The sequence below is a fragment of the Diadema antillarum genome, unplaced genomic scaffold, assembly GCF_040938485.1.
Source record: "Diadema antillarum isolate AM-2024a unplaced genomic scaffold, OU_Dant_1.0 scf00000092, whole genome shotgun sequence".
NCBI lineage: Eukaryota > Metazoa > Echinodermata > Echinoidea > Diadematoida > Diadematidae > Diadema > Diadema antillarum.
This window is the reverse complement of record NW_027270981.1, coordinates 423,088-437,541: the sequence shown is the minus strand read 5'-3', so window position 1 is coordinate 437,541 and position 14,454 is coordinate 423,088. Positions and strand designations below refer to the sequence as shown.

At 37.0% G+C, this 14,454-nt stretch overlaps 1 protein-coding gene across 1 annotated transcript in view; it reads left to right on the top strand.

The window, feature by feature from the left end:
* Positions 1 to 13,272: 13,272 nt before the first annotated feature.
* Positions 13,273 to 14,454, top strand: part of LOC139718295 (uncharacterized) — a 132,661-nt gene continuing 131,479 nt past the window's right edge. The window contains exon 1 of the mRNA XM_071629779.1: positions 13,273 to 14,307. Within this exon, the coding sequence (XP_071485880.1) occupies positions 13,435 to 14,307 (873 nt within the window). The 5' untranslated portion in view covers positions 13,273 to 13,434. The remainder of the gene's footprint in view (positions 14,308 to 14,454) is intronic.

The following is a 14,454-nucleotide window of genomic DNA, read 5'->3' as shown; positions in this document are numbered from 1 at the left end:
AATAACTGCAGAATGCCACATCAAGCGAGCATTGCATTCCCCATCCAAATCCAACTCCTCTCTCTCTCTCTCTCTCTCTCTCTCTCTGACACACACACACACACACACACACACACACACACACACACACACATATATATATATATATATATATATATATATATATATATATATCTTATATTAAATTTTTGTCTCTCTTATCTTTTTTCTTGGTCCCGACTTCCAGACTCATAAATTTCTGTCTGTAAATCCCATATGAGTAAACGTACGCCATTATACATTATGCATGTAGGGTGCGCCCACTGTGGAGCTCACTGTTTTATGTCGCATGCAATTGCCTCTCGTCTCTCAGACAATTCTAATGGGGTTGTTTTTTTATGTCTTATCACTAGAAATGTCCTGATGTCTTTCCCATTTCCATGTTTCCTTTGTGATATCTAATAACTTTACTAATGGCCCCATGATCACGTGTCAAAGTCTCAGTATCTCCAGATTACTTTCGCATTACGTTTGATGCTGATGTCAACAAACCGCATCTCCTAAACGAGTTTCGCTATGATTTCACATTTTGATATCTATGTAATCCTTGCAATTCTTCACGAACGGTGCAGAGATTAGAGGGAACCTTGATGCCTCAATCTGTCAATGACAATTACGGCATTTCATCCTTTCTTTCCTTTTTCCCTATTTTTCCCCATTTTGATTCGCAGCCTTCGATCACTACATAGCAGTGCTATCCGCATGACTGACTCCAAATACACTCCTTGTTTGAGATCAAAATCATGTCACACGGCATTACACAGTGCCTACGAAATTTTCAGGTTGAACCTTGCAAGAAATGTTGTTTTGCTCTTCGCGCCGTAACCCCAACGCACGCACCACCATGCAAACCCACAGCCGTATTCTACACAAGTGTATAGCGCCACTTCCCCTGTCGATCCTACAGCAAGCTGTGTGAATATACCATTTGCTGCATAACCTTAACACGACCTTGCCGCAGCTGGGTAAGAAAACTGCACGCATTCTATATAGTGTATGACCTTGGAAGCGAAAAAAAAAAAGGAATTGCTTCTTCCCACATACAATCGCATGATTTCATACTTTTTTTTAATGGTAGTCTCAGAGATATAAATACTAACAGTCTTTAACTCAATAGCGGAGTCAAGGATAGTTTCAACTTCATTTTTTTTTTTTACATACTGTCTCAACCAAAATGCGCCCAAAGATTATCAGTTGCAAAGATAGTCTTGGCATGTAAATACCCACTTGCATAGGTTCATCTTGGAGCAAATAAAATGTTGCTAGTACCAACGTAGTTTCTCGCCCCCACCAAAAAAAAAACAACAACAAAAAACAAAACAACAACAACAACAACAAGTACAAGAACTTATACACGACAAGTTAGGTCATGTACTGATTATTGCCCCTATAGAGATAAGAGAAAAGTCTTCATTAATTTCTTAACGAAATAGTTTTTTTTTTCAAGTATTGATTGACCTGAATAAAAACTACAACAAATATATCGATCTTTGATTCTGTTGTTCTCTTGGTTCCTGGGATTGGTACTACCGCTGTCGTCTTTTCTCAGAACCATAGATTTCAATTATATTCGAGGAATAACGTACATTATTATGATGTAATTACTAAATGAGCACCTTTCTCCAAGTGTTTTTTTTTTCAAGTGGGGGGGGGGGAGCACTGATATAATCATGTACTTCAAGATTCAGTCAGTTATTATGTACTTGGCAAAGTTAACAAAAACTGCGTACACTGTACAATAATTTTGCTCATTACCGTAAACGAAGTTATATGTCCGGTACAACAGGAGAGACATCACATTTTGCTTGGCATTTAAAAACAACAAGAACACTGGAAAAAAAAACAACTGAAAGTGGTATGTTTTGGGCTGGGCGAGTACAGAGCCTATACGTGACTTCGGGATGTCATCGCTGGAATGATCAAAGTTTTACAGGCTGAAACAGAGACTAAGAGAGATATAGAGGGGGGAAGGCGAGGGGGAGGACATGGATATAGAAGCCCCTGAAACCAGAATTACAATGATCATTATACGGAGTACATATTGGATAAAATATGCTTGAGGATGCAACCTGAAACATTAGAAAGTCATTGATGGGATATTCAATTGTTATGATTAATAATGAGTGTACTGTACATAAATATGTTGAAATATAAAATCTTATATGTAATATTGTAAAAATGTAATGGGTTTCACTATATTCGTGTATACACAAAGCCTATGGATCTGAAAAATACAGTATGTAATATAAACATAATAATTATATTCATGATTATTACTTATGAAGGACTTCTATGAAGGACTGTATAAAATATCATTGCCATAATCATAATGTATCAATGTCAACCACACGGAATTAAATATAAAAAAAAAACAAATAGAAAATTTGACATAAAACATTGAAATTTTGCAGTCTTGACACGTCATGCTGTTTATAATTTCAAAGATATAATTATATTATATTCATTGTGTTAATTGCAGTGGATGAATAGCAATATAGCAAAAGTAATTGATGACAACAGATTGTAATACGGACTAAATTTTAAGAACGTTGAAGGCCTCAATTTCAATTCAATTTATTTCATTTTCTTCTTCCACAAAACACAATAGAGAAAATTACAAAATCTAATGATCTTGAGTATATACGAGTTGACTGAACCATCAAAATTAGAGGTAATCATGAATTTAAAGCATGGAACACAAATCAACCTTGTTACATTCTACATTATCCATGATCTGAGGAAAGAAAAAAAAGGAGGAGTCCACACTAAAAAGCATGTAAATTGTGGTCCACTCATACAATCGACTCAAAAACTTACACAACAACTATATATATGTACTCACCAATCAAATTAATTATACGACACATTTATCCTTCAAAAAAGAGCAATTCGATTCTGTACAAATTCGCATTATAAAGCGTCGTCAGTGCCTTTGTTTCTGAAAATGAATGTTCTAAATATTATATCAATTGAATAAGTTTAATATTCTTTTGTATATGTTCAAACATAAGATGAATTTGTTACCTGAGATGTTTTCTGATATGTTCAAATCTAATGATCAAATTCATAGTTATAACACTCGAAATATTAGTAAATATCATTTATTTAGGGTAGATAAGATGTATGTAATACACACACTCAGACACACCGGACCTTCATTATGGAATTCTTTTCCAGATACAGTTACAAATTCTCCAGTTACAAATGTTTTTAAGAAGAATCTGAAAAGACATTTGCTAGATAGTTAGAGTTGTCATTATCAAATGCACGATGATTATAGATAATTTTGTGGTTTTTGTTTTCTAGGGGTTGATATGACTAATCACTATTACTTGATTTTATAATGAAAATATATTTTTGTGTGTGTTTGTCTTTTTTTTTTGTAATATTTTCCCCTGTCCCATGTCTTGATCATAAAGTAATGTTGTTTCCACTTATTCTTCATGTTGGGAACTACCCTGACAAGACTCTGGTCTTTTGTAGTTTCCATGTTTCATTTATAGTTATTGGTATTATGTTATGTATGCATGTTCACGTACTCGTTTCCTGTCCTCAGTTTGTCATTGTACATATGATATGTTTTTTTTTTCTTTTAATGAAACACAAAGTTCAAGTTCAAAGTTCAACTTCATACATATAATTTTATTCATTCTGAACCAGACAGACATCAGCACAAAAAGAACAAACATACATAAAAAACACACGCAAATACAAAATCACAAGGACAAAACATGACTGTACAGTATGTCCCAACAAAAATTACAACGGGACCCTCCGCAATGATATCTTTAAAAATAGTGAATCAATCTAAATACAAATTCAGGGTATGAAACTATAACTCATTGTCCATATCTTACAGAAAACCCCATTCGATTTGCCTCTGTGGTCAAAGAGAAATGAGGAATTTTGTAGAGGATGTCAAGAATCTCTTCCCTCGAAGTTCTGTCTATTGTATTCACACACAAAAGCATCGAAGTGCTAAACTTGGAAGAATCAGACTCATGACATGCTTTCCAACATTCTATATTTCTCTGTGACCGCTTAACCAAATTGAATGGGGTTTTCTGCAAAGTAGAGCAAAGATGTTACATTTTAAGACCCTGAAGTTGCATCTAGGCAGTTAATCATTTTGGGTGTTTTCAATGCGAAAATTTTATTGTATTGTATTTTTTTTTTTTTGGGGGGGGGGGGGACATACTGTATAATGCCTACAAGCTGCCATTGAAGAATCGGAGCAGGGATAACCAAGAATACAAACGTAGTTGACGACGTTTTACAGGGACTGCCATTTCCATATAATAATAATAATAGTGGCTATTTGTATAGCGCTCAGGTTCACCTTTCGGTGCTCACGGCGCATATAATAAAGATTAATGATTCTTAGAACACTGGGGATACAAACATTACTATCCATTAATATCTAGATTAGCAGCAGGTCGGTTCTCTAGATACGGCAATATGCAGACTTACTGGTTAATGATTCAAAAATGCTGAGATGGAATGGAAGGATATATAATTCTCATTTCGAGTACATTGTCGATGGGTCATCTTCTCTCTAAAGTCAATCATTAACTGCGATACAATCTACTGCAATATGAAACTTTTTTTTCTTTCGGTTATTGTGTAAGAGACGATTATATCTATGGTGCTACATATAAAACAACCCAAAAGAAGCACATCTTTCTTTTATCACGTTGGTATGTTTTGGTTTTGCTGTTACAAAACAGCGTTTTATTGGCGAAAGAACCTGGGCCCTGCTTATACTTGTACCAGCGACAGCTGCAAGCACTCATGATCTCCTTGCAATTCTAAAGCATTTTTATACACTGGTCATTAGCTTTGATTTTAAAAAAATAATGAATATTGTAATATTTTGAGAGCGACCAAATCTACTATTTCATATTAAATCGTTTCCAAACGAGACTAGTATTGGCCTCGTGGATTATGATGTAATCGATCTAAAACACAATGTCATCAGCTCGAGTTTCTTCAAACTGATCTTGTCAGTATAGGTGTGCATCATGGCAATTATTATGACGGAATATTCAGATAAAAACTTCTACCACTTTATACAAAGGTTTCAGAATGCCCTATGTAGGTTGAAATATTTTCATGTTCTCGCAACGCGTATCTCTTCAAACGTGGAGCTTGCCCCATGCTTCGACTTACAGTTGCAGGCAAGTATATGCTATGCAGGAAAACAATCTCGATCTTGCTCTCAGAATCTGAAAAAAAAAACCCCAGAACCAACCACCACCACAAAAAACAACAAGAACAACAGCTGAATCCACTGTTTTATGCCCTCGCTTTTAATACTGTGACTGCCTGCATTCGAAATGCATCTAAGGACACATGATACATGTATAACAGACGCGTTATCTGGCGATCTCTACCTCTACAGCCGCCTTATGCACACGTCTCAAGATATTATGACTGATCAGTTGCCATGGCAACCGGGAGACCCTTCTCTAGTTCGGCTCGCTCTTCCTTCTCCTTAGGCTGCTTTCCACAGGGTGAGAGAGAGAGGAAAAAAAGTCCCTATCCATGACGTCAATATACACTTAGTTCTCTCCGGGTATTCTTGCTTGAGTTAGACTTCGTACTCGGCTCCTTGAACGTCCAAGACAGTATGACGTTGCCGTTTATACAACGGTTCATGCCAATATTGGCATATCCCGACTCATTCACGCGGCTGGGTTGTGGCGTCTATATGGAGGGCTTCCTTCGGCGGCTCTTTTTTTTTCTTCTTCTTCTTCTTTTTCTTCTTCTTCCTTTGTCTTTTAACGGTGAAGTTGGAAAGAAAATCGAGTGAATTTGCAACGGATGTCCAATATTGACTGCATTATACACATATAGAGCACAGTATAAAAACAAGCTCCCCCTTGCACACGATGCGTCTATACGTACTCTCATGCAATCATGTAACACTTTCATACACTCACGTGGGGAAGCACACACGCAAACACACACACACACACACACACACACACACACACGCAATCATAATGTATGCACGAGAAGTGTATGTGGTTGTTCCTTGATTTGGTTTTCATTCTGCATTTCTTTTATTCTCCAAGTACGGTAGCAAATTGATACAAAGTGTGCTAAATAAAAAAAAGTAGGCCTACAAGTAGATAAAATGAACTAGCTGCTGAAAATTCTTTATCCAATAGTGGCGAGCCAGTGAGGTGTAATGAAGTCAAAAGGGGCCTGAGCTTTCAATCCCAGAGGCAAAGTAAAATACCCAAAACGATCTAGGAATTGGCAATTAACAACATTGTCTCTGATAACGTAACATATGGGGAAATAGCGACGTTGCATTTCATGATTATAATCATAGGTAAGCAGGGAAGATAGACAATACAGGCGACCGACATCATGAGCATCTATATAGAGTTTGACTTGGATAGGGCCCCGACCATGTAATTTGCATTGCTATAAGATTACCGTATCATATTTATCACACTGTTTTACCCTACATGTACAATGTATTCCAAATAGTAAGGGAAAGGCGACAGAATGCGGGTGATTATTTCTTGACTACGTGTGTGTGGCGATAAGTTTCGGGCTGTGTCGTTTAGATGGAATTGCTGTATCATTGACTTCATCATGAGAGAATGTATGTGTGTGCAAATGCGACGATGCAAGACAGTGTGAATTCTTAATGCGCATGTTTTTGTCTTTTTTTCGGTTTGAAGTTTGAGCCTGTATGGGTGTGATATGCAAACAGTTGCCACTTTGTAATCATTCATAAGGTGAAGACGTAATCATACAATATATACATGTTACTATACTTGAGAACTGAGACCAGACTACAAAAAATAGCAATGACACTAGTGTTAGTTTGGTTCATTGTTTCGATTGAAATTACTTTCTTATGTGTCATTTTTAAGGAGAAAAATTTAAGCAATCTGCTTTACTATAATCAGGCAAGTTGTTCCATGTATACGTCTGGTCAGTGATGTCTGCTTGATTTTTGAGCTAAAACATTTCTGGGGTTCACGGAGTGATAGTCTGTCGAACCGCGAATTGGATATGCGTGGATATTTGAGTTTAAAGGGACTGTACAGTACTGGTTGAGGTGAGGATTCAGGTTAATAACATTCCTATAAGTGAGATAATGAGAAACCTCTTATGACAAGTGTGTATGAAATATGAAAGAGCATGTGATTTTAAAAATGATTCAACATTTATTTGATGAAAATTGGTTTTCAAATGGCTGAGATATCAAAAAAAAAGTGATGATAATAAAAGGCGACAGGCTACGCCGTTTAATAGGATCTCTTTGTTTCACCTTGTTTTTTGATATCCTAGCCATTTCAAAACCGATTTTCGTTAAAAAAAAAACAACTTTTGATTCCCCTTAGAATTACATGCTCTTTGACATCTCGTAGAGTGGTTTCTGAATATCTCGCAAAACGTTAAAAGCTAAATCCTCACCTCAACAAGAACTGTACAGTCTCTGGCGTATTGTGTGATTGTGGAACAGTGAGAGAAGTAAAGTATTTGTTGCGTACTTGTTATTGAATAGGCCCTATGTCTGTTTGTAGAATGTGAATTTCTTGGAGTGTTTATAGTACAGTGTATTAGGAGATAAAATTGAGGCTGGGAGTGAGGACATAGTATTATGTTGAATTAGTATAACCAGGATGCGAATAGCACAATTTTGAAGTAATAATAATGAGTTCAGCTTAGTACTATTACATTTTCCCTACACAGTATTTAATAATTTTTGACACAATTTGTGAGGCAGGAATGTACGTGTGTATGTGAATAATACGATACGATGTCTTTATGAAAGTGCCACAGACTTTTCGCGATATAAAGAGGCATTGTCTCAATGTACAGTCTCGTGATTAAACGCGTCAAACTTTTGCACTGACCTCTGCATTGCTCTATACTTTTAATGAAATGATCATGATCGTGATTTTAATAACATTGATTTCAATGCGCGCTAAATGGGCATCGCTGCCTTAATAAAAACACACTAATCAGCTAATCTTGGCAATAATGGTATGTATACATATTCAAACGATACACAAAAAACTCAATAAAGAAAAAGTAACACTCACAGAAATGATGCACGCCAATAGAAATATCACAACTGAATTCAGTAGATCTAACTATATATGTGAACCACGACCGAAATAATTGTGGACGTAGCATACTGAGAAGTTATGTTGTTGGTGTGCAACCGGAAGCATGTTAACGTTCACGACTATTAAATATCTCTCGTTTTGCACCGGAGAAACAAAAATCTATCAATATTACTTTTCTATGAATTTTCTGTGATGAACGTGCGATATGTAGCATTAGAGAAAATGCAATTTATGGCTTCGAGCCAGCAACATCATGTATCTTGACATACTTCCACTTATGACGTTGTTATAGTGGCAAAATAGAACAAAAAACAACAACAACAACAAAAAACACTGGGATACACAGGTGAATTTCACAACTTTATGTAATTTTTATGTAAATGACTTTGCATTTGTTGGCATGATATATGCATGAACCACAACGTAGCAGATCTGCATATCATCAAACAGCTGGCAGTACATGTAAAATGTGTACTGGTTATAACAGGCATTTGTTTCTATGGTATCGGGCAATGTATGGGCACCATGACAAACGAGACAATGGTGTAACAGGCAATATTAGTCTCGATAAATTGGATCCATTCTCAAAGGGTGACAACGATATTTTTCTTTCCTACGGCAGACTGTGGTATCAGACATTATATCAATATAGATCATAATCACTATAAATGTAAAAGTTACAAGGAGATAATGTCGTATCACACATCCCTCGATACATGAATCATGAGTTCAGTTCAGTTCAGTTCAAATTTATTTCATATTTCCACTTTCTCAATGAAATTTCAAAATGATTGACAGTAATACAACAAGCAAGAATACAAAATATATACAACCATGTCTTTTGATTGAAGATATAAAAAACATACTAAACAAAAATGTATATGGTCATATCATGATATGAAGGTGAGTCATGAACATTAGCAAAACTCCATGAAGAACTAATAGGCTAATCACAGGACTGATGAAATTTGTAAAAAAAAAGTCCTTTGTTATATTATCTGTGACTGTGTCACGAATGATATGTTTTATCATATATATATATATATATATATATATATATATATACTCAGCAAAAAAAGAAAGTAAACACTTTTTCAAGTTTATATTACTCATAGAATTTTTGGTGAAATATTAACGTATCGTATACCATATGAAAGGTAATTTAATTGGCTATCAACTTGATAAGTCACTAAAAAGGGAAACTTTACGCATGAGTGAACACCTTTGTTTTTCTCTTCCAAGGCACAAAAGTGAAAATTGCAAAAATGATCAAGTTGTCATTCATGCGTAAATGCTCTTCCATGTAACAATAAGAACAAAAGACAAATTTGAGACAATAATGAACATGGATTCAGTTGCAAAAATATACCTATGATCTCTATAAATTCTTTAAAGCCCAAAAGATCAATAAAGGCTAAAAATAATGGAGGAAAATGAAGAATGTTCTGTCATATCCAAATTCACATGAAATTAGAGAATAAGCAACATTAACAAAAATGGTAGAATTTTGAATTGATTATTCAAATTAGGAAAATTGTAAATTATATTTGGTTCTTGAAATTGTCTTATGAATTCTTAAATTACTAAATTGAATGAATGAAATAAAGATATTCTGTTCATTTAATCATCTTCGTGCCCTTACTCCCTATGTCACTTGAAGTTTGAGTTCAGTAAAAATTCTTGATTTCCGCCCTGAAGTTTCCCACTTTTGTTTTGTTTGAGGTTGTAAAGAAATTTAGAGAATATAAACTTATTTTTGCCATTTCTTTGTGTCTCTCATTGTGTTAAACTGGTCTTTTGTTATTATTGTTGTCTTAATGGCATTTGCAAATGAAAGACAATATGTCAATTTTTGCAGTTTTTACTTTTGTGCTTTGGAGGATAAAAACAAATGTGTTCACTCATGCGTAAAGTTTCCTTTTATATTGACCTACTAGATTGATAGCCAATTAGATTACCTTTAATATGGTATAAAATATATTGATTTTCATTAAAATCTTCTATGAAAATTTTGAACTCGAAAAAGTGTTTACTTTCTTTTTTTGCTGAGTGTATATATATATATATATATGTATATATATATACATATGTATATATATATATTCTATACATACATAATATACATATATATACATATATATATTTACATATATATATATATATATCCATATAAACAAGTCTACACAATAATTTCCCTTTTTTCAGTGGCCCGTTCGCACCAATATCATGAAATTTCCATCACTTTTGTAGCCCTCCCCCATAATGAAACACGAAAGAAATGAAAAATCAAACATCAATCAAAACATTTAAATAATACCACTAACAATGATAATCATGTAAACAAAAAAATAGCAGGTATGATAGGGGCAAATACCATGTTTATGACTAAGCTCAGTAAAATCTAGCATATCTAATATTGAATTGAGACATGAATATGATTTCCCATCACTCCAAAGATTTTTTTTTTGGTGGAATTAGCATATTCAGGATAGAGATTGCCCTCTTCTGTTATTGCATAGATGAAATTTGGTTTAAAGGAAACTTTTTTAAAGTTTTTTTTTTTTCACATTCAGCTACTTTCACATTCATTTTGTAAAAGACGCATTCCCGGTTTTGATTGATTGACTGTGTACAAAATTGACTGTGACAAAATAACTTGATAAAATAACTTGGCAACCGCATAAAATTCCCTTTCAAGTCCATTGAATATAAGGTGTTAATAAGTAATCCCATGTAAGTGAGTGATTCAAATTCAGATTCAGATTCAATGACATTTATTTCCTGCATTGATGAAAATATGCATAAGTACCAGTAACATACGATCAATGCTGGGGCACATCTCTCGATGTATAAAAACTTGTGACGAGTGTGCCCTTAATATGAATGAATATGACATTCCATTATTACGCAGTATCATTGTTTTATCAATATGATAAGATTTTCCATTTCTTCTTTCTTTTTTCATTTTTTTAATTTATTTATTTATCTTTTTATTATTATTATTATTTTTTTTTTTTGGGGGGGGGGGGGGTTAAGGTCCGCATACTCTGTTCACGAGTGACTGCATTGGACGTGTGTGAACTTATCCCTTGTTGGCGTTGTCTGTGTATCCACCCTGCGAGCTCTACTTTGTCATTCAATAGCATATGACTTCAACTTGTGCTTAGCGCCAGCTACGTTCAGGAGCAGTGCACTTTTTTTCTTTTTTTTAATCTTTCCCAAGCTCTCAACTGCTCTTCACGTTCATCATCATCAGGATGCGCTATTCCATTGATTTCTGAGAAAAAATTGATTGACAAGAACAAAAACAAAACTCCTTATGTCTGTATGGCGGTTTTGATCTTCCATACATTCGTATGAATTGAGTTGTAATGAAACCGTTTATTTTGATTTTAATAATCTTCACAAAGGCGGTAGACTGACTTGCGACCATTTTACAAGAGTAATTATTTTTTCGTTAAATCATTAAAATCATTTCTATTCATACATAATTACTGGTCACTGGTTGTAGCGCCATATAAAACCCAGCAATTGTTACAATTCAAGTGATACAATCGTCCACTGTACAAAAAAACAATTTGTTTCAATGGAACAACAACAAATCGTTACATATCTGTCTCCATCTTTGTTCTGTTAAAAGAAAAACAAAACAAAACAATTCCAATGAAGGATGTAGTATGGACACGATCAGAATGAGACATGCTCAGAAATAATTGTTAAACCCCATACAAAAAAGACGACTTCAACAATGATATCTGAATGCCAGAAGATCCGCAACAAAAACAGGAAACAAGATTGTTGACAAAGGAAAAAGAAATCTGCATACACGTACTTTGCTCTGATAATTCGGTAAGATTTTTTTTTTTGCCAAAATAGACAAAAAACAGAAAGTGTGTGGTATGACAGAAGTATATTTTTCTTCATCTAGTCCATCTCATGGTTGTCGCTAAGGTTTGCCACTAATTCCACTTTCACCAGGTTTTCCCCCAGGCTATTAAAGCCACCTACTCACAGATGTCTGTCTCCTATGGTATTCTTGAAGCCACCATAGCCATGTTGTGGTATGAGGTAACTTTCATTAAACCAACTAAAATTGCGTGCATGAACAACACAATCGACTTTGGCCTCCAGTAAACCGTCTCTCGTGTTTTTCAGGTATTCCGTCAGTCCTGTTTTGTTTGTTTGTTTTTTTTTTCTGCGAAATACTAGCCCGAGGTTTCTAAATTTACCATGTAGGATAATACTGATGGGCCTAAGAGTAATGTCCGTAATTGTAATCCTTAAAGATTTCTTCAGGGGTTTCATGACATTTCATGTCATTATTATGTGCAAGGAAACTAAAAAATGATGGTCGTGTCACAATAGTGGCAATTCTGTAATTTCGAGTTAAGTTATATATAAGGAACAGTTATACACGCATCTATTACAACCGTGGGATTTCCTCGTTTGGTTTTTAGCTCCACTGCGCACGTCGCATGCCTCAACGCACACGCATACTCGCGGTGAAGACAGGCCAGCTATACCTGTAGATATGACGGGGTACACAACTCTGCCCGTGCTTAATCGCTGTGTGGAAGTCAGCGCGAGCGGTGCCAACCAAGCCCCGCGCATCAACACACTCCTCGCGTACTGTTGAAATCATTCAAATCGATTTGTGTACTTTGCTTTGCTCCAGAAACACTCCTTCCGTCGATTCATATCTTTTATCGAAGCGATTCATGGTCTGAAATAACATTTTAGAAACTGCGCTGATAGAGTGGCTTTGCTTGTCAGAAAGCGTGACTAATATTTCACTAGTTGTCGTCTGCTCCGCCGTGCTACATATCGCTGGCAACACAGCCGAGTGCGGAGTTTCGCTCGCTAACGCGCTCGGAGCAACTTCTGTATTTTTTGCGGTCAAACCTTTCAGCTCTCTTCAGTGTTCGCAGAATGTGTGTTCGTGCCAATACCTTTCGTCTTTTTTCGCAACTCACTGCAAACGTGATGTTTCGGCGACCACTTTCAGTCCCCTGGGAAATGCAGTGATCACTTGGACCTCAACGACTAGGACCTTATACGTGGATTATAACGAAAACAAGATCAAGTGACTAACGTCGCCATCATGCAGTTCAACCCCCAACGACACACTCCAGGAACCCTGGGTGGCCTCTTTATCGAGCCGCCAACCAACCTGACATCGACGTCGCTCCGAAGTCCGCGTCGACATCGCATTCACGATGGTGGACAATGCACGACTTCAGCCACACAGACCCTGGACTGGCCGTTGGCTTACGACGAATTCGACGAGACCTTCGGTATGTCAGTTAAGGATATAGAAATTATCGACTCGGACGATAGCTCGTCGTCCGATTCGCCGGACAGCGAAGGGGCATTGACGTCAGCCGTCTCCGCGCTCGACGCGAAGACCCGCGTCTCAAGGCCAAAGACGCTGGACCTTCGTCGGGAAGTTCTGGTTTACCGGAGCGCTGCCCCGACCCTTCCTCGAGAACACCTCAAGCTGAGGTCGACTCGGAGCTTGGAACCAGCGACTACCACGTCCAACTCAGAATCGGTGAAAAATAGCAGGACGGCCAAACACAAAGGGGGTCCTCAGTCTGTCCGTTGTGCAAATGGTTCCAGTTCCCAACCAGTCCTCAATCAGACCTCAAACCTTGAAATCCAGTCTCCAAAGACCAAACAGAAATTGCGTGCAGTGCGCTCTCTCGATACTTCACTCCTCGTGAAGCAGTCCAGTAGCGATTCGGAGAGCTCCGTGAAGTCGCCCGATAGCTACAGCCCGTCTCCGACGACAAAGCGCAGGTTTCCTTACCTCCAGAAACTTGCAGCCACCATGCGTGTTGGGGGTCACCACCACAGCAACAGCAACAGTGGATCCACGGGTAGCACCCCGAGCCCTTCTAATGACAGTCCCAACGGTGGCGGGGGTGACGTTGCCGTGGTGTTCGACGACAGCCCCTTCCACTCCCACCCCACTGGCCACTCGAGACACCCCTCCTCTGATAGTCCAATCTCTCCTTCTTCTCCCTCAGTAATGCACCGGATGAAGTTGCCGGGCTCGCCCAGTCAGAAACTCAACCCCAAGAAGCTATGGCGAGGCAAGGGCCATCACCACCACCAGAACAAGCTGCAAGCCACTCCCGTTCTGGCCACCTCCTTCTGGACACCTGTGGTGAGTTTGACAATCTTTTCAAATCATTTCACTTTTTTTTTCGGTATAACGTATGAAACTTGTCAGGTTCACTCATAATTGTGTTTTGTTGTTTTGTCATTGTCATGTCTCATGACGAGATTATCCCCTCCCCTGCCCCGTAGTCAA